General features: G+C 47.0%; 1 protein-coding gene and 1 long non-coding RNA gene across 3 annotated transcripts in view; both read right to left on the reverse strand.

Annotated features, from left to right (window-relative positions):
• RAD23B (RAD23 nucleotide excision repair protein B) overlaps positions 1 to 10,706 on the reverse strand; it is a 45,324-nt gene extending 34,618 nt beyond the window's left edge. The window contains exon 1 of one of the 2 annotated variants that reach the window (XM_075526858.1): positions 10,506 to 10,702. In XM_075526858.1, the coding sequence (XP_075382973.1) occupies positions 10,506 to 10,571 (66 nt within the window). In that variant the 5' untranslated portion in view covers positions 10,572 to 10,702. Of the gene's footprint in view, positions 1 to 10,505 lie in introns of both variants that reach the window. The other variant, XM_075526859.1, reaches the window with a different exon arrangement.
• Positions 3,829 to 8,180, reverse strand: LOC142421789 (uncharacterized). Its single transcript, XR_012778976.1, has 4 exons — positions 8,124 to 8,180; positions 7,057 to 7,143; positions 5,433 to 5,493; positions 3,829 to 4,241 (listed from the first exon to the last, which is right to left on the reverse strand). It is a non-coding gene; the product is annotated as an uncharacterized LOC142421789 (long non-coding RNA).
• Positions 10,707 to 24,634: the final 13,928 nt, after the last annotated feature.

Here is a 24,634-nt window from a genome sequence, read left to right on the forward strand (position 1 = left end):
CAGTTATTTTAGCTAGCTAAGCAAGCAGGGCCTGCTGGGTTCCATCTAGGCAAGTAGTTCCCATAGCTCAGTACGTTGAGCAAACTCCCTCCCTTCCCTCTCACACAACAATTTCCATTTCTCCTACCTTATACACTATGCTAAAAGAGAAGAGGAAAAAAAAATCAGTTGATTCAAAGACACATTTCATAATTCCTAATAACAAAAGTGAGCAGTATGCTTCCACCAATTTTAATTTATAATTACACAGGCTGTACAACACAGGAAAGATAAATTTCTGAATTTCTTGAGATCTAGAGAAACTGAATACAAAACTGAAAAGGACCCCTTCGGATATCAAGCCACATACCCACCTTCCACACCACAATCTTCATCAGGAATTTGATCCACCTTCATCTAAAGACAAGTAAGGTCATTTGCTACTTCTACCACAAGGCTGCTACAAAGTTTATTCTGATGTTGGAAGCCTTTTCCTAATTTCCAGCCCAAATTAACTCATAGACTACTAATACTCATTCGCTCTTATTCTGCTGTTATAATTCAAGCATGAATAGCCTTCCCACCTCCCACGGTGCTTACCACTGTAAAACATTTTTACAGCACTATCAAATCTTTCTCCCGGCTTGTGAGCTAAGCTAGCTAGGGCCCTTTAGTTTCCTTTCATATGGGAGTCTGTCTCCCATACCCTCCTAGCACCCCTTTCCTCCACCTGCTCTGGTGGAAATTCATCCCCCTTGGGAACAGGTGGCCAGCACATGTAGCAGCGTGGCATCACTACTTGTACTGGAAGTTCCAGGATCTATGAGCTTCAAGACTTCATGTTTTAGTGAATCCAACTCATTAATCTATGCTGCTCATTTGACAGCCATTTGCAAAAGACTGACCCCCAATCAGGCAGCCGAGTACAAACATTAAACTTTGTGTTCTTCAATTCTATCATGTTTCTATTGATTTGTACTCAAAATCATCAAATTCTTATCAAATTAATAAAAGGACTATGAAGAGATGGATCCCAAGTCTAAGTCTGAAAGACTTTCACTACCAACCTACTTAGAGTTGAACTGTTTCTCTTTTTGAGAAGAAACCCCAAGCAGAGGGTTTTTTTAATCTACCTTATAATTCTCTGCCAACCTCCATCTTTTATGTAATAGACTAATAGGTTTCTCCCAGACTTTGGGAAAAGTAATCATTTAGACAAGGAGGAAAGCTTTCAGTCCAAAGGGCTTTTCTCTCCTCCTCCTCCTCCCTGAGGGAGGACATGCTAGTCTAAACACTTCTGTTTAGAATTTAGGCTTGATATTCCCAAGTTTTCCCTCCCACTGCCCTTGAAAACATATTTACTATACATTATACTGCCGTACAGACACTGCTCAAAGCCAGCTCAGGACGATGCAGTTGTATCAGACACAAAACCAGCTAATGAAGCAATAACTGACAAGTGCAACACATTTTACTACCCTTAATCAAACTCCATGATCAGCAACAGATCAATGGCATATATTGTGCCTACTATTGAAGTGTCCAGAGGATAAGAAACTACTTAGCTCATAAGTAAACGCTTTATAGTAGCTTTACTGATAAGAACACATCTGGCTCTAGCTACTTCCTCCTACAAATAATAAAAGCAGATTTTGCTGAAGCAAATTTAGATTTACAGTAATCTCTTATATTCTCTTCCTAAACAGGACACTCATATTTAGTCAGGAGACCACCTCGACAGTTGCATGAACAGATTACTGCCCTATGTCGGGTCCCAAAGGCATAACAGATACAGTAATTGAGAAGAACCATAGGAGAGGAAGAGTCTTGTGAATCCAGGCAGGTTTACAAGGTTAGTGAGTGATTGGGGAAAAAAAAAAACAAACCAAAACATTTGTACTCAACTGAACAAGGCATTTAAAATTATTCCAATATTTAAAAACAGCCTCACAGACAGTATAAAGCATTCATAAACTTCTGTATTTACTACTTGCATTTACTGTGCTGAAGTTTGTATATAAAGAAAGAAGCAGCATGGTCTGGAAAATAAATAGTCTGGAACTGGCAAGGTACAAATCCAAATTTAGCTCTGACATTTACTTCCTGAGCAATTACCTCTGCCTTTCTAATTTCCTCTCCAAAATTGAGCTTATCTACACTTAGGTGAAGTTTATCAGTCTAGTAGTTGCTGTTATGCGTTGCCCAGACATCAACAAAATTAATTTCTGATCTCAAAGTTGGTCTCTACACACTTCTACCCTGCATTTCAAAATTGATCTAAGCCCTGTTTAGAAGAGGAGACACTAGGGCCAGTTTTCTCATGCTAAATAGTGACTCAGACAGCTGCATACATGCAGCTTTGTACTAACACATGAACACATAAATTTCAATATAAAGCAGTGCTTTAAGCAACAGAAAAAAAAAGTTCAGCTATCTACACCTTTCAAAAAAATCAGAAAGGTGTGGCTATTGCCAGCTCTAAGTGTTCCCTATGAACCCACAAGGGCTTGTTTTAAGGAGAAAGCTTACATTCTCCAAGTGGTGACTCTTGCGTGGTCATGTTGATTAGCATAAATCTGAGTTGGAAGATAGGGACGGGAACCAGAATGGAGCTCCCATAATCCAGGGGGAAATGGTTAGTGACCTGCTGCACCACTTAGACACTCACAAGTCTATGGGGCCTGATGAGATCCACCCGAGAGTACTGAAGGAACTGGCAGATGTGCTCACCAAGCCCCTTTCCATCATTTACCAGCAGTCCTGGCTAACTGGGGAGGTCCCAGCTGACTGGAGATTAGCAAGTTTGCAGATGACACCAAGTTGTGCGGGAGTGTTGATGTGCTTGAGGGTAGGAAGGCTCTACAGAAGGACCTGGGACAGGCTGGATGAATGGGCTGAGGTCAATTGTATGAGGTTCAACAAGGCTCAGTGCAAGGTCCTGCACTTGGGCCACAACAACCCCGTGCAATGCTACACGGGGAAGAGTGGCTGGAAAGCTGCCTGGCAGAAAAGGACCTGGGGGTGTTGGTTGACAGCCGCCTGAATATGAGCCAGCAGTGTGTCCAGGTGGCCAAGAAGGCCAATGGCATCCTGGCTTGTATCAAAAATCACGTGGCCAGCAGGACTAGGGAAGTGATCGTGCCCCTGCACTCAGCACTGGTGAGGCTGCACCTCAAATACTGTGTTCAGTTTTGGGCCCCTCACTACAAGAAGAACACTGAGGTGCTGGAGTGTGTCCAGAGAAGGGCAATGAAGCTGGTGAAGGGTCTGGAGCAGAAGTCTTATGAGGAGTGGCTGAGGGAACTGGGGTTGTTTAGCCTGGAGAAAAGGAGGCTGAGGGGAGACCTTATCGTTCTCTACAACTACCTGAAAAGAGGCTGTAGAGAGGTGGGGGTCGGTCTCTTCTCCCAGGTAACAAGTAATAGGACGAGAGGAAATGGCCTCAAGTTGCGCCCGGGGAGGTTTAGACTAGATATTAGGAAATTTTACTTCACTGAAAGGGTTATCAAGCATTGGAACAGGCTGCCCAGGGAAGTGGTTGAGTCGCCATCCCTGGAGGTATTTAAAGGACGTTTGGATGAGGTGCTTAGGGACATGGTATAGTGGTGGTCTTGGTAGTGTTAGGTTTACGGTTGGACTTGATGATCTTAAAGGTCTTTTCCAACCTATACGATTCTGTGATAAACAATCCTCCAGTACCCTTAAGCAGACAATTTTTACAACAAGGATATTCTCCACAAACTGATTTACCAGAAGTGTAAAAGCAATATAGTGGTTTGAGTATGAACAAAATTGACAAGACATTTTAAGTAATTATAAAAAGACACTTAAAAAAACCTTTCCCAATACTGCAGACTGACAAACCAGTTGGAGGGGTAAAACAAGTTTTATTTAGATATGCATTAACAGCCTTGATTTAGATAACCAAATAAAAAACAAGTTGGAAATACAAGGTGTGAAGCTCAGACATTCAAGTTGGAGGGATGGGGACATGGATTTCAGCCCCAGTTCTGTTCTTTTCCCTGAGCTTAACATGCCTCTAATACAAAAACACAGGGAATGACAGCAACAGGGAGAACTAGACTCAGTTAGCCTTTAGACCACACTCCAACTCAGTATGCTTATAGCAGTCACAAGCTCTTTCCTCTTCTTTTGTCATTCATTTGAAGCTCCCTGCAGTGCAGCATGCAGAGGAGAGCTGCTGAGGCCTCCTGTCTGGCCTTTACAAGGCCTAGATAAGCCACACTGCACTTCACCATAGCCTGTAAAATAAGAAGTGATTTGTTTCATTGAGTCCACTCCATCAAAGTATCCTGTCTGGAACCGTGACTTTGGTGGGAATACTAACCTTGGTGGGAAAAGACATTGGCAAACGTATTCTTCAGTCCTGTAAGTTTACACAGCCCTATAAATTTCCCTTCAGGAAATTATTTTCCTACGTTTCAGATATACAATGAAAATACTTTCAAAAGGTTTGGCAGTAAACATGCCCTTGTACGCACAAGGGCAGCAATGAAACTGTTAAACAGTAGCACGGTCATTTGCTCATATTATTTGTTAATTAACATGTACTCTCCACTCCCGTAAGTTCCAAAGGGAACACCTTCCAGCCTGTTGTTATCAATATCAAGGACAGATATCTTTGCTTACCAATCACACCTACAAAATAGACTTTAAATATAAGACACAATTCTGTATAGAGCTATCCGTAAGTGCGTACAACCCGTATTTTTAACTTCTCGGTTTACTGGCCACCTTGGGAATGCTGGTCCAAGAAAGTTTGGATTGTTGAGAAACACAGCACATAATATTGACAAATTATTAAAAGTACAAAGGTAATTTTTTCTTGCTGACAGCTAAACTGCATAAGAATATTCCAAATAAAGCGGTTGTAAAATTATGGTCATAGAGGCAATGCATTTGAAAAATGGCTAACATGTAAAAACATATTCTAATATGAATAAAATTAGTTGTATTCATAATTTATGCTGTCTTAACCTTTCCTTTATTAAAGTTTAAAGAATATGTGTCATCCTCCCCAAAGTTATTTGGAAATTATATTAGAACACTCACTAGAATTTAAGGAAAATATTTGTGAATATGTGAAAACCTAGCCTTCTTCAGGCAAGAACCAGAACAACTTCCCTTGCTTGGAAAGTCTAACTATAGCCAGGAAACAGGGAAAAAGACTAGCTCCCAAAGAAAAGCACTAGCAAAAAACCCAGACAGTTAATAAAATAAACACAAATTATCAGAGAACATAACTTGAAAATGCTGCAGTCTGCAAAGAAAGTCTAAAAATAATGAAAAAAAAATACAAATGCTCCCTGACACTCTTATTCTGGTAATCTCCAAAGCTACCATTTTTGCAGAGTCATCTATCAAACCTCAAGCAGCAAGTACAAGCCCTTCAAATTCATACCTCCTCTGACTGTGCCAGTACATACACTCACCAATAAAATCCTAGGAGATGCAAGAGCAATGTAACAACCCTCTAGAAGAGGAGAAAGATACCTGTCGTAAAATCAAAGAAGAATTAGAGAAAAACATCAGGTCTTGAGACAGAAAGACATCTTTAACCTAGAAGGATATTTCTGGATTTTGAACAGGATCATGAGAGCACTTTTCCTCTAACCATTAAGATTATAAACTCTCAGGGAAATATAAAACCAATCCTCTTATCAGCAACTACTGCAGGATTAACCTACACTGAAACACATGTACGAAGGAGGTCATCAGAGTAAGTTCATATGTCCTCCTAGGTTACAAGTCTCAAAGTCAGATTTTACCATTTCACCCAGCAATATTCTCTGGCTCTTGCAGAACCGTTTCTAAAGTTAATTCTTCTGACAAATACAATAAACTACAAATTCAGCAAAACTAAAATGACCAAAACTAAATCTATTACTTTTATATCTTCTCTTATATGACACACACACACAAAACTTTCTTAAGAGATAAATGTACTACTACTTACAATTTGTTCACTTATATATCGAATTGTGTTAACACTTTTATTCTTTACTAATGCTGCCAGACCAGGAGGTGTTTTTCCAACAGAAACCCAGTTTACCAGGAGAGCTCTAACTAATATGATCAATACCTTTTACAACAACCCATTATTTGTTTCCATGTATCCTTCCTAGCCCCAGACACAATAAGAATTGATGCAAAGTATGCTTTAAAATTACATAGGCTTTCAAAACTTATCTTTTTTTTTAGATGCTTTAGTATAGCTCTCAGTATACCGAATAGATACAAACAGATGTAACTAATATAATTTTGTGGGTTCACGAATAGTATTTGCTTTCGTATGGGTTCAAAAATCATATTGTATCCGTTCAGATGATAGTCTGCACTAATTCAGAAATTTATCACTGCACTCTCTAAAAAGAATTAAAGCAGCTTGTCATTTTATCATAGACATCCCCCATGTACATAGTAAAAGGTACATACCTTATATGTACCACCTCATTGTTGTTACAAAGCCAAAATGTTTTATAACCCCTACAAACCAGAAAATACAAATTCTTTGCTATGACACTGTCTTTTGAAAAATGACAGTAGTATCTCTTTTTCCCTGTTTTATCTGCAAAAATGAAATATATGCCAAACCTCACTTTTTCCTTATTACACACCCTTTGGATCCTGCTTCATTTTTGCTGGAGTGCACTCCTCACACATTTAATACAGCTTTGGTTAGTATCTAGCCTAAATTTCTAAACTTAAAAACCAGAAGCTTCCAGCACCATAAGGGCATAACGTTAGCATCCAAAAATCCTCATACATGTTTAACAATAAAGCGTAAACGTATTAAGGATGCACCAGAACATAGAGAAGTTCAAACTTCCACAACTAAGTGTCCTGTTGACATGGTGTTAAACAAGCAAGCATTTCCTGGGTGTTCAAACATTGTGGAAGAACAGTGAAATGTGAAAGCCCATATTATGTGACACAGAGACTGTGGCCAAAAGACTACTGACATCCTGAATATTCTTTGCACTTCTCCACATTTTGACAATCAGGTTTTTAGGTTAAGAGCACAGGGAAGCTGAAAAAGAAACAGGACAGACTTACCTTCAATTGGTATTTCACTTTTTGTGAAAGTGAAGAATGTCTGTTGAGATTTTTTTAAAAGCCTATTTCATGTCTACATAGTGATAACTACAACAGAAGCACGAGGTTTAGAAGCCTACAGTGTCATCACTGTGACCTCACACAAGAGATATGGCTACACAGGTCTGCAGCAGTTTCAGAGAGGGCTTATTATTCGCTCCTAACACAACACTTAATATATTTACTCTCTCACAGACAGTCAACAAACACAAGAAGCAGCTTGTGTAGATAAATGCACGCTTTCATTTATCCTGGTTAAGTCTGAATGCTCAAGTACTGAACTGCCCTGCTCAGAACACTAGAACGATTACAACGGGTAAATCCATCCCTCTACAGAGCACAAGTACAACATGGATTCCCATGCACTCCAGAAGTTTTTCGCCCAAAACTTAACAAAAACAGCCATGCCTGCAAAAATTTCTCCATTTGATAATAAACCTTCTCAAATAATAGGGCCTGAGGCTAAATCTTTTCAACTTTTTTAGTCAGTCAAAATACTTGACAGTCTCCATCTAGCACTTCCACAAACAAGAATACTTCATGCTTCAAGTCTAATTTTTATTCAGTCAAAATACTCAGTGGGCCAATGCTTTAAAACATAACTAAACCAAAAGTGAAGTCACATTATTAAAAGCATGTTTCTAACTTTAAAATTCAACTGTCTGATTAAGCAGGGGGAAAAAAAAAAATCAGTTGCTTATGTAAAAGCTGGAACAAGCCTAATTAGTTATTATGAAGTATGTTGCTTCAAATTCTCACTGGAAGGTTTGTTTAAATATTCCTTACTATTAATGACAGCTTTCAGTTACAAGCATAAACTCTTGTTAGAATACTAACTTGCACTGTAACATCAAGTCTCTTCAGATTAATTTTGTATTGAGAATAAGGGGAGAAATTGCTAGAACCAGAAACTAATTTCAAAGAACCAGAATCCAATATTAGAGCAACAAGTTTCCTGAGCCTATCACAACTAGACAATTTTTGGCCTTGTCACAGTATAAGGCACAGCTCCAAGTAAACAAGCCTACCTCTAGCAGAGAAACACACACATGTAGTAAAGACTAAAAGTAATGTTTCCTGAACTCCGCAAAACAAACGCATTTGTTTCAAGACATTAGAAAATTAATCTAAGAAACCAGTGCACTTAGCTAAAATTAGTATTTTTCAAAATCAGACTGAGAACTTTCAAACATATACTCGTGAAACACTTGCTTAACAGATTACATTTCGAAGCTTTTTCTCATTTTAATAGATTTGGTTTCTAAATAAAGAGAAGAACGCTTTTGAGCCTTCAGTAAGTTCTACGATGTACAACACTTTCAACAAGAATTTCTTCATAATTTTCTGAAAAGTAGATTGAGAAAACTTAAATACATTTTTCACCTCCACACCTCTACAGCTAGTATGACCACGGCTTCACCCTGCTCAGTTTAAAACAAGTTCTCCTCAAATCCTACCCACATTTCCTCTATCTTACCACCCATTCCTAGCCAAAACCTGAAGTATTATGCTCACAAAAAGCATTCTTGTTTCAGTTACCGAGCTACTGTAGCAACTACATTTATAAACAGAGAGTACAGTCTAATTTCCCATAATCCAACTTCTGGCTAATGCATTTTGCTGTCTCATAAGCTGGTGACGATTTTGACTGGCAACATTCCTTCAGTCCTCTCCTTGATTTTACTTCCCAGGACCTTACTGAATACAGAGAAGAGGAGAAAAGATGAAGAGAGAGCTTTTCTCAGCAACAAGTAAAGAATAATGTTTTAAGTCCTTCAAGGTTTCTAACACATGCTTCAGCTAGGTATTTGCCATCTCCCTCTGCCACACTGTTCAACCAAATGAACTCTTAGTCCAACTTTAACTGTCGTCCTTTATTTTTCCTCAGATGGAAGTGGAAGAGGGTAAACCAACAGACTTTATAAAAGCAGATGCAATGTTCCATAGTTTCCAGAGTTTCACTGCCTATATGTCATGTGAAAGGCTGCTGCAGGCACACCTTCAGACTCTAAACTCCCGAAATCTTTCAAAAGAAGGCCACAAGAATATCTGGACTCGGCTATCAGAGGCAACCACCCGTTCTCAGGCAAGTGACAAGGCAACTTCCAACCCTGCAAACTCACTTTAGGCCCTTGTCTCATCTCAGAATGCTGTATTTCCCTGAGGATTTTTCAGCAGACTCCCATGGGCCAACTAGAAAACATTCACCTGCAACCAAAACGCGTCCTCTCCCCCCTCCCAGTCTTACAAGTACAGAGATACATAGTCACTGCAACCTGCCAATAAGGGAGACTAACTCTATTATAAACCTCACCACACACCCAAACTCCTGTGCTGCAGGAGACACCAACATTCACCCCACAGCGCTTAGCAGAATCTCACATGCGCTCCCTCACCTCATAAGCGCAGATTAATCACTGCAGCTCACACTATAGGCAAAACAATAAAGCCCCCCCACAATCCCCCACTTTCATCAAACACAGTATACACTTGCCTAAGCGTATAGGGATGCATCTAAAAGCAAACACTCACGAGCTCCTCTCCAGCACACACTCCTGCAGAGAACAGCCCTACAACTCTCCCGACATCTCCTTTCTAGGCAGGAATATGTACAGAACAAGCACCGCATTTTCCCTTTGCTGCACTACCCCCGTCCCAAGAGATCACGACCCACTCCCAATACTCCCTATATAAAACAGCAGAGATTACTACTTTTCCCCATTACCCATTACTCCACGGGTGTGGGCACGCACATTCCCGAAAGGAAAAACTTTAGCTTCCGATAGTCCTCTTGCTCCTCTCCTCTAGAGTACAACGCGAGCTATCCTCCCTTCCACCTTCCGGCATTCCCCTCCAAAACAACGAGGAAAGTCCATCCGCTGGGGGACTGGCCACAACAGTCCCTTTCCTCCAGCTACGAAAAGTCACTCCCACCCAGCAGGAGACCCCTCTGCACGCCGAGGAAAAGGGATCACCCCACGGCCCCCCGCACCCCCGGAAAGGGGTCCGCATCACCCCCGCCGCCCCCACGCTGAAGCGCCCCGCTCCTCTCCCCCACGGCGGAGCTCACAACCCTCACACCCCCCCGCCCGGCCCCGTTCCCCCCTCCCGCCCTCCCAACTCCTCCCGGGCGGTCACCACATCGCCCCCACACAACCCCGGCCCCAGGCCCTCCCAGAGGCTCTGGCGACCCCTGCGCCCGCACAGGCTGCCCGCCCCTCCCCCGGCGCAGGGCTCCGTCCTCCCCGTCCCCATCTCGCCCCGGAGGGAGAGGAAGGGCCCCCTCGGCTCTCCCCACGGCCGCGGCCCGGGCCGCGCTCTCTCCTGCGGGAAGGGGCAGCGAGGCCTGAGCCCGGGAGGGCACGGAGCGCGGCCCTCCCACCACCTCCCGCCCCCACGCCGGCCCGCACCGTCTCCTCGGGGTCGATGTCGATCCGGAAGGTCTGCTGCTGCAGCGTCTTCAGTGTGATCTGCATGGCGGTGGCTGCAGGCCGCCCGTCGCGGTCGCGCTCCAGCCCCCGCGTCCCCCGCGGCGCAGCGGGACAGGCGGGGAAGAGCAGAGGGAGGAGAGGGAGAAAGAAGAAGAAGAAGAAGAAGAAGAAGAAGAAGAAGAAGAAGAGGAGGAGGAGGAGGAGGAGGAAGAAGAGGAGGAAGAGGAGGAGGAGGAGGAGGAGGAGGAGGAGGAGCAGGAGCTGGAGGAGGAGCAACGGCCCGCCCTGTGCCGCGCGGCCCCGGGGCGCCAGTCACGCTCGCGGCAGGGCGGCACGCAGGGCGGCAGGCAGCGCGCAGGCAGAGCGCAGCCCCCGCGGCCCAGGCGAGGGCGGGGAGACCGAAAAGCAACGGCACCGGGGACGGCGCGGAGGGGCGGCAGGAGGGGACGAAGGGTCGGCGGGCGCGCGCCGCCGCTCGGCGGGAGGGGGCGGGGCAGGCGGCATACGCCTGCGCCGGCTCGCCCCGCCTCTCCCGCCCGCCGAGACCGGGGAGGCGCGGGTGCGCATGCGCGGCCGCCCCGGCTAGGTGGCGCCCGCTGGTGCGCCCGCCGCCGCCTCGTCAGCGCCCGGGCCGCCTCGCTCCCGCGGCGCCACCTGAGGCTCCCGTAATGCGCAGGCGCGGGGAGCCGCGCAGCGGGCTCCGGACTCATTGCGCAGGCGCGGCGGGCGCGGGGCGTGGCGCTGAGCGGGTCTGAGGGGGGAGGTATGCCTGAGGGGGCAATAGGGTTGCGTATGTGATCATGTGTACACCGCGTGTAAGTTATTGGTACAGTTTATTAATATATACCTACCTGTTTATGGGGGCAGAAGGGCCTGAAGGCTGCAGCCTTATCCTGCAGGGTGGCTGTGGGTGGCGTTGGGTCGTTGAGGCCGTGCACCCATCTGTCCATCTGGTGGGTCCGCGATGGCTGGGAGCTGGGGTTGTTCAGCGTCTCCTCGCTGGCATGCGTATTGTGAGGTGGCTGTGCCGCGGAGTGAGCCAGCTCCTTGCCTCAGCAAGCAGAAAGGCGCAGATTGCTCTGTCGGCCCATGTATGTGCAGTAAATCTGCCCACTTCCCAGTCTCTCCCCGCAGCAATGCTGTAAGACAGCGGGCCCGTTCCACATGGGTGCAGTTCGTTAGCATTGATTGATGCGCAGACCTCAACTGACACTTAAGGAAAGAAGCTTACCTGTCACCACAGCAAATGTCCAGTTCAGCATGGTGAAAGACTTTCCTGTAAGAAGTTGATAACACTGTATTGTTACACCAAGGACAAGCTTCTTGAAGACCGAATGTCTCTTCAAAAATCATGACAAGCCTTACGAAGCGCGTAGTGCAAAAGTTTAGAGTAGTTCTCTGCCATAGTCATTCCAAGCTTTATAACTTACATTTACAAGTTGTTTCTTTTTCTTAAAGTCTGTGTTATCTTTTCTGCATTATTTCCACCTCACTTTGATCCCGTGCATACAAACCACAGAAACTGGTGCAGTGGATGGGACAACATAGTGCCTCAATTCCTCCAGTGCTGGTTTCAATAGTCAGTGCTTACCTTTGATGAGTTATTAACCTCTGTTTCCCCTAGTACTCTTTAGGCAGTGAAGAGAGAGCCCTGCTACAAATAACCTGTAAAGCTGAGCCAGCTATACTGGTAAAAGAGACCCCTGCCCCAGCTCCATATACCCTCTTCCATCAGTAGGTGTGGGATCTCCTAGTGTATTTTCTTTGTAACCAGGTCTGTCTTTCTGCAAAAGAGGATGTTGGTGTTAGGCTAACTTAATACTGTAATGTAATTAAACCCCAAATTTCTTAGTATTGTGTAATGCCTTGAGAAGTTCTACTCTGCCAGATCGTCAACGTAATGTTCGTAACAAAAAACATCTTTTAACTCATTATTACAGTAAGCTTGGTTTCATAACAATTTCTTACCAGCAGCGCAACGGAGCAGGGGCCAGCAGGCTGCATTGCAATACAAAGGGAAAATGGGAGACACCTCTCCCTGCAGGAGCGTATGAATGTGTGTACATGTGTTGCACACACAGCTGGTGGTGCTGCTTCTGTCATCATCCACCTCAGGCTCTGACACACAGCTGCTAGACAGCCAAAGCCTCTTAGGGCTTTCGCAACCAAAAAGAAACTGCTGACTGTTGCTAGCAGGAATCCAGTATTCTTGGCAGCACAGAATAACTTGCTTGCATTGCATGGAGAGCCATTAGAAAAAAAAAAGGCATGAGATAAAATGCCGCTTGCTATTTTTTGCATGAGTGGTTACAATTTAAAATATGCTGCTTCTTCACTTTCACTATTGCCTGATACCAGATCAAATTCTGTACTTTGCAGATAAAAGGGATGTTTTTAAACTTTTTATTCAGCAGTCCAGCATATATAAGTGCTGAGCTTCACATGCAAATGAAAGTACCTTGTGCTGAAGGGTTGTGTCAGTTTCACTACTCTTTTCTGCTCAGAATATGTTAAATGTAAACTGCTCATTCTGATTTTTGTGGTTGCTGGTTATAGTGTGAAACATTTCTGCCCAATTTGTGGTGGAGTGAGGGTTCATAAGTGGTGGCTGTGTAGCTCTGCTGTGAGGGCTTGTAAAAGCCTCGGCATAACTGGGAATCAACTCCAAAGGCTGTGAAATGCTAAAGATGAAGTTTTTCCTGTCTGTTTATTTAAACTTTGAGCAAATAGAATGAGAAGAGAAAGCTGTGATTTTTTTTTTCCCTGCTGAGTGGTATAGGAACTTAGGATGACTCACTGTATGGGGCCTAAATTAAATGAGTGAGTTCTTGGTGTTTCCTCTAGCTCAGCTCCATAAAATAGGTTATGGCAGAGCTTGACTCTCCAGGTCTTTCTTCAGGGTGCTTCCCATCAGTTGCAGAATTGAGGGTGGGTTTTTTTCCAGACTACTCTCATCTTTTAGTTTCATAGTGCTTCTCCTTGACAGCCAGTGCTTGGGTTTTTCTCATTTTGTGTCTGAAGTATTTTGCGTAATTGCCCTGTGTTCAGGCTGGACTATCACACTTACCGATTTCATTTACAACAGTTTGTGTGCTGACTCAGTGAGTGCACAAACCTCTTCTATGCAAATAGAAAAACTTATATTGATTTGAAAGAGAAGTGAACTGAAGCCCAAAAGTTAGAAAGAGATTTTGGTGGCAAATGCATACAGCAATTACTTTTTGATTTTCAGAACTCCTGGATTTTCGTTCCTGAGTAACTTGGTCTCCCTGGTGCAGTTACTCCAACTTCATGCCACCATGGCTTTGTCCTGCTCGGTTCTTTTTGGTTGTCCATGATTCCCTGGTAACTGCTGTCTCCCAAAGGGAGCTGTATGTTTTCATGTCTTACAAGTTACTAGGCAAAGCTATTAATTACAGCTGACTCTTGCAGAGGGGGAAGAAAACACAATTAAACCAAAATGTGGTATGGAAGATAACTGGAAAGTATTTATGCTTCCGGTACACTTTTCCCTGCGGCCAGTTTCCTTACGTAACCCTGGTGCTTCTGGAAGTTGGAAAGATGTGCATATTAAAACCACACAGAGATAGGGACGTGAGTCAGTGCTGTTCCCTTTCTGACTGAAAGAGTTATCCAAAGGTTAGGGTCTTGCTGGCAGTTCATTAGAGTGCGTATACATGCTGTGGAGCCCACAGTAGCTAGCAGCTGGAGTCTGTGACCGCCTAGGTCTCTCTTAGTAATGTTACATTTAACGGAAGGAGAATCTGACAGCTGAGCTAGTAAACAGGTGTGATGCAAGCCTGCTTATGTACAGTGAATGTGCAAGGACCTGATTCTCTCAGCTGCTGGTGGCCCTGTAAAAGCAGTTTTGCTGTCGTTGGTAACAGACCACAGTCCTTATGCGAACTTTGTGAGGCCAGAGGACCAGGGTCTGTTGTGCTTGTTGACTTGTGAGAACTTTGTGAAAAAAAGCTTTGTAATGGTGTCTTGTGTTAGGATGTGCAATTCAAGTATAAGGTAACACCAAATGTCTTGAAAACGTGGGTGTGGGCTAAAAGAGCATCCCCAAGGCTATAAAAAATTCACTAGTAGTCAGCAGTCAGGAAGAAGTACAGCCTTGAGACCTGAGAAAAACTGTATCAGAGAGAGAAAAAAGAGGAAAAAGCTAAGCAAGAAAAATGTTGAGCAACAGGATAACATGCCTGACAACCTGGAAAAGTAACACCTTCGAGCCTCACACTGTGTGAAGTCCATCAGGCAGAGGCCTAAGGCTAAGACCTTGCTTAGAGAGTCAAACATCTTAGGATAAGATCTCACCACTGAGTGAATCTTCTCACTACACATACCAGTTCAAAGCTGTGAGGCTTCAAGGACCCTGACTGTTACGGACCCTTAGACACAACAGCATTGTCCAGGGCTGTGCACATGCCTGTGTGTTTTCACCTCATATTATGTGTGTTTCACTTCTTCAACTACCAGAAAAATTCCGATTGCATGTTACTACAGTTTGTCTAGTTACTGTTGGTAAAAGGCTCTGCCGTTTCTCTGGCAAACATCGAGGCAAGTACTTGCATCAGTCAGTGTTCATCCTAAGTCAGCACATTCAATCTCTGCACTAACTTGCAGTAAGTGCCTACATCCTGTTGCCTGGGACATCCCACTGTCTTAGATACCTGCATGTTACTAAGGCTGCCAATTATTATTAGTGTTACCACAATTTTTACAAGTCCTATCCAGATATTAGGACCGATGGCAGATACAGAATTTGAGTGTTGTTTGCACCCCAAAGAACTGTCAATCTAAGGAAGCAATGAATGAAACGGTGCGTGCAAGAAAGCAGCACATTCATAGCAGAAGTTATGTTTCAGACCTTTTGGAGGCGAGTGCTGACTTTTCGAAACCAAGTGAGAAGCAACAGGGACAGTAGCATGGCCTGCACAAGGCCTTGAAGGTGGAGAAAGCAGCTTGTCTTGGCTATGCTGAGCTGGGGAGGGAGATATGCAGAGGGCAGAACTCCAGGTGGATGCCTGTGAGGCTGGATACCAGCAGATGAGCAGCAGCAGAGATATGGGAGGAAGAGGCAAGATTTGGAGCTTGTGATGGTGGTTAGGAAGAACTGTTGCTTAGGTAGGTGTGTAGAAGGACTCCAGAAGGGCAGCGCAGTCTGGAGAGGCTTTGGATCAAATGGGAGCACACACTGGTGATGGAGAGGTGAGAGAAAGTAGCAGAGTGACTGGCAGGCGGTAACATGAAGAGCTTCCTCCTTACCCTTAATGAAAGGCAGCATTTACACCTTTCATAAGTGACCTATCCCAGAAAAATGTTTCGCAAGCAGGCATTTTCCACTGGCTGTTGACATTAAATGGGCATGAATTAGTGTGAGGTGTCCTAGGATGTAGTGTTTATTTTTCTGTTAGGGTGAGATTTTCCATTGAGTTGACTGGTCTCCGTTCCACACGCCTTTATGCAGAGCTCCCGTGCACTTTCTCTGTAACACGTATTAGCAGAGAATGCCAGTGCACCTTCCGGGAAGGCTGAACCAGCTGCAAGCATGTCTCTGGAGTAGGTGAACCGGTACTCAGATTCCAGTTTGCAGTAATTGATACAGTGTAAATTAATTCACCCTTAATCTAATTCTGCATGCACTCAGGAGCTTTATGTCTCCTGTTGGCAGCGTTATTTCTTTCACTGCAGGAATAATTTGGAGGTTTACTTGAGGTATGAAACTGCTACCAGCCTTCCACAGTCATTCTCATTTACTGTGCAAGACAACACTGAAGCAGCTTCACACTGTGTTTGTCATGAGAGTAAAGAGCAGCTGCTCAGGTTAATCACCTTACTAGACCATGAGGTATTAAGCAGTGACCATGGGAGCAGCGGTAACTTGCAGCAAGGTAGTTGTAACCACTTCAGCCACTACCAGCTGCAGGCAGAAGAAGGGTCTGGATGTTACTTTTTGTTGGCTTTATCAGTGACCTCTCATGTCTGCATGCCTCAAGGTCTGAAAAAAGTCATCAAAAGGGACTGGAGCCTTCAGACTTGGAGAAATCCAACTCCAAAGCAGTGGTACTCCCTTGGATGAGGGAAATAATTGTGTGCATTTTCAGCACCACACCCAGAACCATGGAAATTCCCATTAGAGTTTCCATCAGCACTTGGACACCATGGATGCTAGCAGTGGAGTCTGCCCAGAAGCACCTGTAGTTCATACACACTAACATAAAGTTAGTATGAGATCAAAATTAAACCCAGCCTTTAGTGGTAAAAGGGGACTGAAATTTCTTTTAAGCAGGAATTCACACTTGCGGTCTTTTATTTTGAGAGGGATTGCTTTTTTGTTGTTAACCTTTTAGCTTGATTGGCACTCAAACAGCTGCCAAGAATACTGGGAATTCACTATAAAATAACAGCATGGCAAGTGCATTAGACTACCATCTTGACAGGCTCATATATTTATTACACTGATCATGTGGGTGTAGTAATTGTATTAGGAATATCTAGAGGATATTTCTCATCTGTAAAATCAGTACCAGGCATGGGGAAACCCACAAAAGATTTCTCAGCTGACTCTAATCTGCAAATTTTCCTTAAACATATCATAAATTTTCTCCTTCAGTAACACAACCTTTGATTATCCCCCCTCCCCCATACAGAGATTTACGTGCAGTAACTATACTAAGTACATTAACTTCCTAATTTAAAATCACTGTGAATTCATTTTACCCCATTTATTAAGGAAGCAAGGGACAAGGGGGGGCAGAGGAGTCTCAATTCAGGGAGTGGCTGCAAGGCATGTGGCCTCTCAGAGCTATTTCTAGAGCATGGCTTCTGAGAGTCCAGCTTCATGCCAGCACTGTGCCTGCAGTTAGAATCTAACCCCTTCGTACATATTTTTGTTTGTTTGTTTATAGGCTCTCTTGCAGTCATATCAGTGTCATTTTGCTACTCCAGGATATGAGGTTTGCCAAGGAAGGCCATGTGGGAGCTTGCAGTTGAATACCAGGCTGCATACTGCATGTTGTGCAAAGCATTTTAAAGCAGAGGTCATCTTCCAGGCTTGTAACAGGCTAGTGACTCTGGAAGCTTAGCCCATCAGTGTCAATGCCTGGAAGAGGCTATTGACTGGGCATTGGAATTAAACTCTGTAACTCTGTGTATGCATAAAGACTACTTGTCAGTGAGGAGAGGAAGGTATTGAATTCTGTATGCTTCAAGAGAGTTTATTTGGAAATGCACAAATCTTTTTATCCATGAAAACTTTCATTATTTAATCACTGGTTTCTTTGGAGTGCTAGACAGTTGAAAGGGAAGGGAATGAATATGATTTGGGTTTGACAATTGCCAGTGTGTGTCTCTGACGACAGTTATCTGATGGCTGGGTCTGTTAGCAGGAAGGGCTGTTGTTGCTGTAGGGGGATTTTACAGTGTTTCAGAGTGCAGATTCTTTGCCAACTATTTTAATATTTAGGCTTTGTTTGAGCTTCTGTCCTGTCTTTGTCCCTGCCTGTGCTGTAATAACAAGCACAAATGGAAGCCGGAAGCTGCATATTGGCCTTCTGTAGTTCTGCAGAGCTGCTATGGAAAGGCCAGACATCTGAATATTTCCAAAGCAAGGCCAATTATTGCATGAGATGTTAGAATAGCAAATAATAGTGTCAGCCAGGGAAGCCCATTGCTATTTCTGCGATTTGACAGTGTCACGGTGTCTTCCCAGCTTCAGGGGTGGACTGAGCAGTTGCCGAATGGATTGCTGAGTGCACTATGAAAAGCTCACAGGGAAATGACATCAGAAATTGGCAGCAATTAATCTGGAGCATTGATTCCAAGAATAATGTTTATCTGAAAAATAATGAATCAAATCCTACAGGTCTAACTGGGCCTACTGTGAATAAATTAGATCAGTTTATTTTTGTATGAGTCATTAATCATATTACAGTCATCATCGTGGTTATCTGAAAATATTTAATAAAAATGCATTTGAAACTAATTTAAACAAATTTGGCCTCAATTCTACTGCCTCACACACAGACTAATCTTTTGCAGCATGGTCTGAGGAATTAGACACCAAAATCGATCTTTCTATGGAGACCTGACTGTGGATTTATGCATTACTTGATTTTGAGCATGCACTTCCCAACACTTGCTTTTAATCCTGATGGCCAGATAAAAGAGAACAATATGCTATGCTCTGAGGCTTTTGTCACAGTGTTCATAGCTTGTACAGGCCATCTGCTGTGGAGTAACGTAGCTGCTGCAGTACATTGCTTTCCTAGCATATGCGTAACCTGACAGCTGGGGAGTGTGAGCCCTCTGGATTCATCAGGAATTCACTTGTATGTGTAGCTACTCTGTCCATGTAAAGCCGTATGTAAAACAATAATAATTCCTAGGTCACAGAGAGTACAGAAGCATTGTAGTTTGCAGGGACGTGGGTAGTTTCTAGTCCAAAATTCTACTTGGAGTGGGGTCAAGAATGGATTCAGACCCTAGTGCTCAGAGCTTTGTCCAGCCAGACTTTGAAAACCTCCAAGGACAGAGATCCCACAGCCTCTCTGGCTCCTGCTACAGTACTTAATTATTCTCATTTTTTTCCCCTTCTAACCATGCTGAACCTCTCTACTTTCAGCTGATGTCACTGTCTCTTGCTCTCCTGTCAGGCACCACTGGGAAGAGCCTGTCCCCATCCCCTTGATCCCATCCACATCGACAGCGGGATGTGTTGCGGGGTGCTCCAAACCCTTCTCTACTCCATGCTGAACCAGCCCCAGCCCCACAGATGGTCCTCTCAGGGTGAGTACGTCGGTCCCACAGTCCCAGTGGCCTTCCCTGAGTCCCTCTGGTTTGTCAATGTATTGAGGAGGAATTAGTTATGGCGGGAGTGAAAGGGTTAACAAGATTGAAGTACTAAGGGCCCAGGTTCAAGTAATGAAAAGCACTGATAATTACAATCAACTGAGTTACAGCTGAGGTGAATTAGCTCCATGTTTTAGCCAGGCACAGTGTGTGCCCTGGCTGCAGTAGAGCATCCCCTGCCTTACTGCTGCCTGGGGTGCGGCTGGCTCATTAAGCTTTGGAGTGCGACAGAGCAGGAGCTCTTGGTGGTGAGCTCCCAGAGACCTGAGGGTGACCAGGAAAGGTTAGTGAGAGGCTGAGCAGAGTCTGGGAAGCACGCATCCTACATCGGAAAGAGGGTCTTCGATTTACCCCTCGATGGGAGTCCGTGCATCAATCCGCTATGATGTATCTCCTGTCTGGGACCCCAAACAGGATGTAGTGCCCGGATGAGGCTTGATGGGTGCTGAGCAGAGGGGTCACACCTTCACACCTGCCCGCTACCCACCCTGGATAGGAGTGAAAATAGGAGAAAATCCCTGAGAGCGAGCCGAATGCTGCCTGTGACCCTCTGTGGGAAGAAGCAGCGGAGCCCAGAGGGCTGGCCAGCAGGACTGGGCTGTGGGGACAGCCTGTGGGACTTTGTCCTGCAGCCTGCCAGGGAGGCACGAGGTGTTATCCAATGAACCCTCTTGCCACGTGTGCCTGGAGATGTCTCCCCAGCCAGAGCCACCTGACGGGGCCCTGGGAAGACACGGCCGAGGCCTCGGTGACTGGCATGAAACACCCATGCCGAGCACAAGACAAGAGGTGGGGCGATGGAGTGGGCAGAGGCGTTGAGGTAACCCCAGACGCGTGTGCTGGGGCTGCAGCGCTGCCAGGGCGAGCGCCATGGGCGAGGATCACCCACTGTCGTGTCCCCTAGCAATGGATGGTGATGTCACATAGCGATGGAATATGATGTCCCCGAGCAATGGATTGTGACCACGCGTCCCTCGCTGCTCATATCTGGGCACCAAGTCTCACCCAGCCAGCTCGTGGCAGCACTCCAGCTGAGCGAGGTCGCGAGGTTTGGAGTGGTGTGCAAGGCCATTGTCGGTGCTGGTGTCGTGCTTGGGCAGCTGTTTGCTGCAGCTCTCGGTGCCCGACCCCAGAGCCACTGGAGGATTTTCCCCGGCCCTGCCAGCTTCAGGCAGCCGGGGCAGGCAGGAGGCGCGCTTGCAGCAGCAGAGGTGAGCTGGGAGAGGGAACCTGACCCTGGGGCGGGGAGCTGGGAGGGTTTCCTTCTTGAGGGACCCGGGCAATTCTTCCACCTCTCCCTGGACCAGCCAATGACCGTGGCCCCTCTTCCTTTTCTAGCGCGACACCCGCTGCTGCGGCGCCACAGAGAGGGAGCATCTCGACGTCCCCAGCTCCCCCCAGCCCACCGCAGCGAGTGGACAGCATGGCCACGGAGCTGGACGACCGCTGCCCGATATGCCTGGACAGCTGGGAGGAGGCCAGCTACGTGATGCCGTGCCTCCACCAGTTCTGCTACGCCTGCATCCTGCGGTGGGCTGAGAGCAAGCCCGAGTGCCCCCTCTGCAAGAGGAGGGTGACCTCCATTGTGCACTCGGTGCGGGGGGACGATGACTTCCAGGAACATGTCATCCCCCCACCTGCAGCACTCTCAGCTGTGGTCCAGCTGAGAGGAGGAGATCCTGGACAGCCAGCCGCCCACAATCTCCATCACCCTGCAGCATCCCAGCCATCAGCTGCGGGGCTGGTGCCCAGGGCTCCTGTGGGCGGCCTCCACCCCCACGTCTGGGCGTTCCTCTTGCGACAGGACCGAGCTCTACTCCGGCCCGTGATGCTCTGGCTGCGACAGGAGCTGCGGCTGATGGTCGGGGGTGACCGCTGGGCAACAGCAGCAGCCCAGAGGCTCGTCCTGTCCAGCCTGCAGCTCTTTGGGCTGGACGAGGACACGCTGTTCCGGATGCTGCGGGCTGCGCTGGGCCCGCACGTGAGGAGCTTTGTGCGCGAGCTCATTGGCATCATCGTGGAGCGGTGCAGCAGCGAGGCCCGACGTCGCATGGGCCTGGAGGACGCCCGTGCTGCCGAGGAGCGGGAGGGCAGCCCCGCAGCTGCCCCTGGCCCTGCTGTCTCCCGAGGGGCGTCTCCTGCCTCCAGCCCAGCCCCCTCCAGCAGCCCTGACAGATCCGGGGCAGGAGAGTTCCCCAGCACCCCATTGGCTGCCCTTCGTGGGGGTCCTGGCAGCCCCCTCTCTGCCTCTGTTCCTGCCTACGGGGAGCCAGAAGAGATGCAGGAGGACCCGGAGGAGGCTGTGCCCGGGCCCTCCAGTCCCAGCCAGGGCAGCGAACGCTCCCCTGGGGGGCCGCGGCGAGCCCCGAAGAGGAGGGCTGGCAGCCCTGAGGCCGCTTCACCTCCGAACAAGAGGCCACCCCGCCAGCAACAGTAGGAGGGTGCCCCAGGAGCTGGCGAAACCAGGGCCGGGCCAGCAGCTGGGGCACCTGCCAGCCTCCGAGGGGACGGGGAGACTGTCATCGTTAGTCCAGCTCTGGTGATCAAATAATACAATAAATGTATGAAAACTACAGAAGTAGCCTTGGTATTTCTAACAGTGTAGTTGGCGTTGCTATCCCCACCTGTGTTGGTTTCTCATGTGGCCAGTAATGGCTACCAAGAGGACTCGGTCCCTACTTTCCCCGGGGGCAGAAGCGAGGATGACTGTCCTGGCGTCCTTCAGATCATCCTCTTGCCTTTTTGACAGATGGGGTGCAACCCTTGTGGGGTCAATGCATCCCACAAACGGTCTTGCAGTTGTACAGCATATAATTTCAAGGATTCGGGCAAGCCTCGAATCAGGGGAGTCATTCTACCAGGATTAACAATTAACTGCATCGGGGAAGGCTGTTGAGGGACTAGACGCCTATCATGCATTAATTGAAGGCAAGCAGCTTTCTGCAGACTTTCGGTTAAATGGTTTATAGTCGGGGTCTCGATACATGCTGGATCCCCCCTTTCCAAGGGGCCTAAACTCCCTGCCCCATAGGCAGCTCGCTGAGTCGACGACCACGGCTCCCGCGGATCGTCCGTAGTCAGGTAAACCCCTGGCCCCCAGTACCCCTGGGCCTCGTCTTCCCACAGCAAAACTCCCTCGCCACCGGTCCATGATATTCTCCATACGTACTCCGTCTCCCTTTCCTGAGCGAGCCTGGTGTATTTTTCTTGGATTTTCGGCATTTGGGTTGCCGAGTATGGCACCGTCCAGGTACTCGCTAGTGAGACTCCTCCACCCCGGCCGGTGGTGGTTTCGGTCCTCATTAAAGGCCTCATTACTGCTTCCTCATTCTCGAGGTAAAATATTTTGCGACTACTCTCCAGTTCTCTAGTCGCGTAGAGGGACCCAAGACTCTGTTTCTCGGCTGACTGCGCCAAACTTGTGAATCCCGGTTCGCTACCCGGGACAGAATCAAAATCTCTTCGATCGGGAGATCCTTGTTTCCCTTCCTCTAATTCGGACCGCAAAATCTTTGCTCGGTCCAACGCATCTGACAGAGCCGCGTGGAGTCGCTGGGTGGTGTTCCGTGCAGCAGTTAGCTGGCTCTGCAGGATTCTTATTTGTTCTTGCAAAGGTTTTGCCATTTTGTCATTGGCTTGCTCAGTTTGGTGCCTTTCCTTCTGGCCTGCCACTAGCGCTGCTGCTAACACAGCACACGCTGTGGCCTTTCCCTTTCCTGGCCGTACCTTTTGTTCTTTCCTAAGGGTCGTAATTCTGTCCGCCACAGCTCTTGGATCATGCCAACTAGTATGGGCCCATGCCATTCCTGGTGGGGAAGGGCATGCCTTATGCTCTCTCAGTTTTTCAGTAACTGGGGAGCAGTCAAGCGCCAGCGTCTCCCGGGCAGCCGTGGCTTGCCACTGCTCGGACCTCTCCCGGCTTATCGCTGAGGGCTCTCTTTGCCGCTCTCCCTGCCCGTACTCAGCGGGTGGAGCATGGGTATCCCTTAGGACCTCCCAACAGTGAGGGGATCCTGCCTGTGATGCCAAATTAATATGTCACGTCCCACCTGTGGGGAGGGGGAAGTAAAATCGTGATGCCGCATACGTCACGTTAAGGACGTGAGCGTGGCGTGTGGCTAAGGGAGAAGAGGTGGCCCTCCCGTTGAGTCACGAGGTCCAGAAAGGATCTCCTTGCTTTCTAAACTCCTTCTCGGAGAGGAGTCTAGGTGCAGCTGGATCCAGTCCTAGTCTCAGACTTGGTCAACGGTTTACGCCTAAGGGTTACGAGGACGGACGATAAGGGTAGCCACGCAGCAGAGCCAGCCAGACCCCTCTCAACCCCCCTCGGGAGTGACTCAGATTCGCAAGTCTCCTCAGTGCAGATTAAGGTGAAACACCACTCAAGGTCCATAAGCAAACATCAACTTTACTAAGAACGAGAAACTTCTATACGAACAATATTCTAGAGCTGTTGGAAATCGCACGATTATATCAGCCTGAGCTGTGCGGCTTTGCTGTAAGGAAGGTAGGCCTTTTGTTAACAAACCCTGAGAGGAAAGGGGGAGAGAAAGATAAAGAGGGAAAGAGAGAAAGAGATTTAGGTAGAAATATCGCCAGGCCTGGGGCCAGCATGGGTCCTGCCAACGGGGGTGTTTGGTGTAGAAGAAGCCCCCGAGGCCCTGCGCGTGCCCCTATTTATTCTTCTCTCTTTCCGGCCTCAGGAGTGGTTGAGACACCTCTTTTTAGTGGCGTTGCACCGTTGTGTCGCTTACCGCCCGACTGTAGGACGGGAGCTGAAGGAGTCTTCTCCCCGTCAGATGCAGCAAGACGAAGCGGGCCGGGCTGTCAGTGCAGTCCCGTCTGGGTCGCCAAAACTGTTATGCCACAAGCGTGAGGTCGTTTACCCGCTGTGCAAGGCGCCAATACAGACAGAGGGCAGAGGCATTTCATTTCATGTCTGTGCAGAGATGGGTGCTAGGTGGTCATTCCACACCGCTACCTCAGAGTTGGGTACAAGATTTATACGGTCGCGTTATACGTATGCGTAAGTAACCACACAAAGCCCTTTTCCATTGGTCTACACCTCTCCCATTGCAACTTAAAGCTACAGCGCTACTTTAATATTCTGCGCATGCTTGCGGGAAGCGGGGGGGTAGCCTTCTTTGGTCTTTAATTGAGTCGGTGGTCGTGATCTCCCCCTGCCGCCTTTACCCTTCCCCTAGTTACTGTGGGTTTTTTTCTTGACTTCCTATTTCTTCGGCGCTCCTCCAGTC

Source organism: Mycteria americana, chromosome Z, assembly GCF_035582795.1.
Source record: "Mycteria americana isolate JAX WOST 10 ecotype Jacksonville Zoo and Gardens chromosome Z, USCA_MyAme_1.0, whole genome shotgun sequence".
In the NCBI taxonomy this organism is placed as follows: Eukaryota; Metazoa; Chordata; class Aves; order Ciconiiformes; family Ciconiidae; genus Mycteria; species Mycteria americana.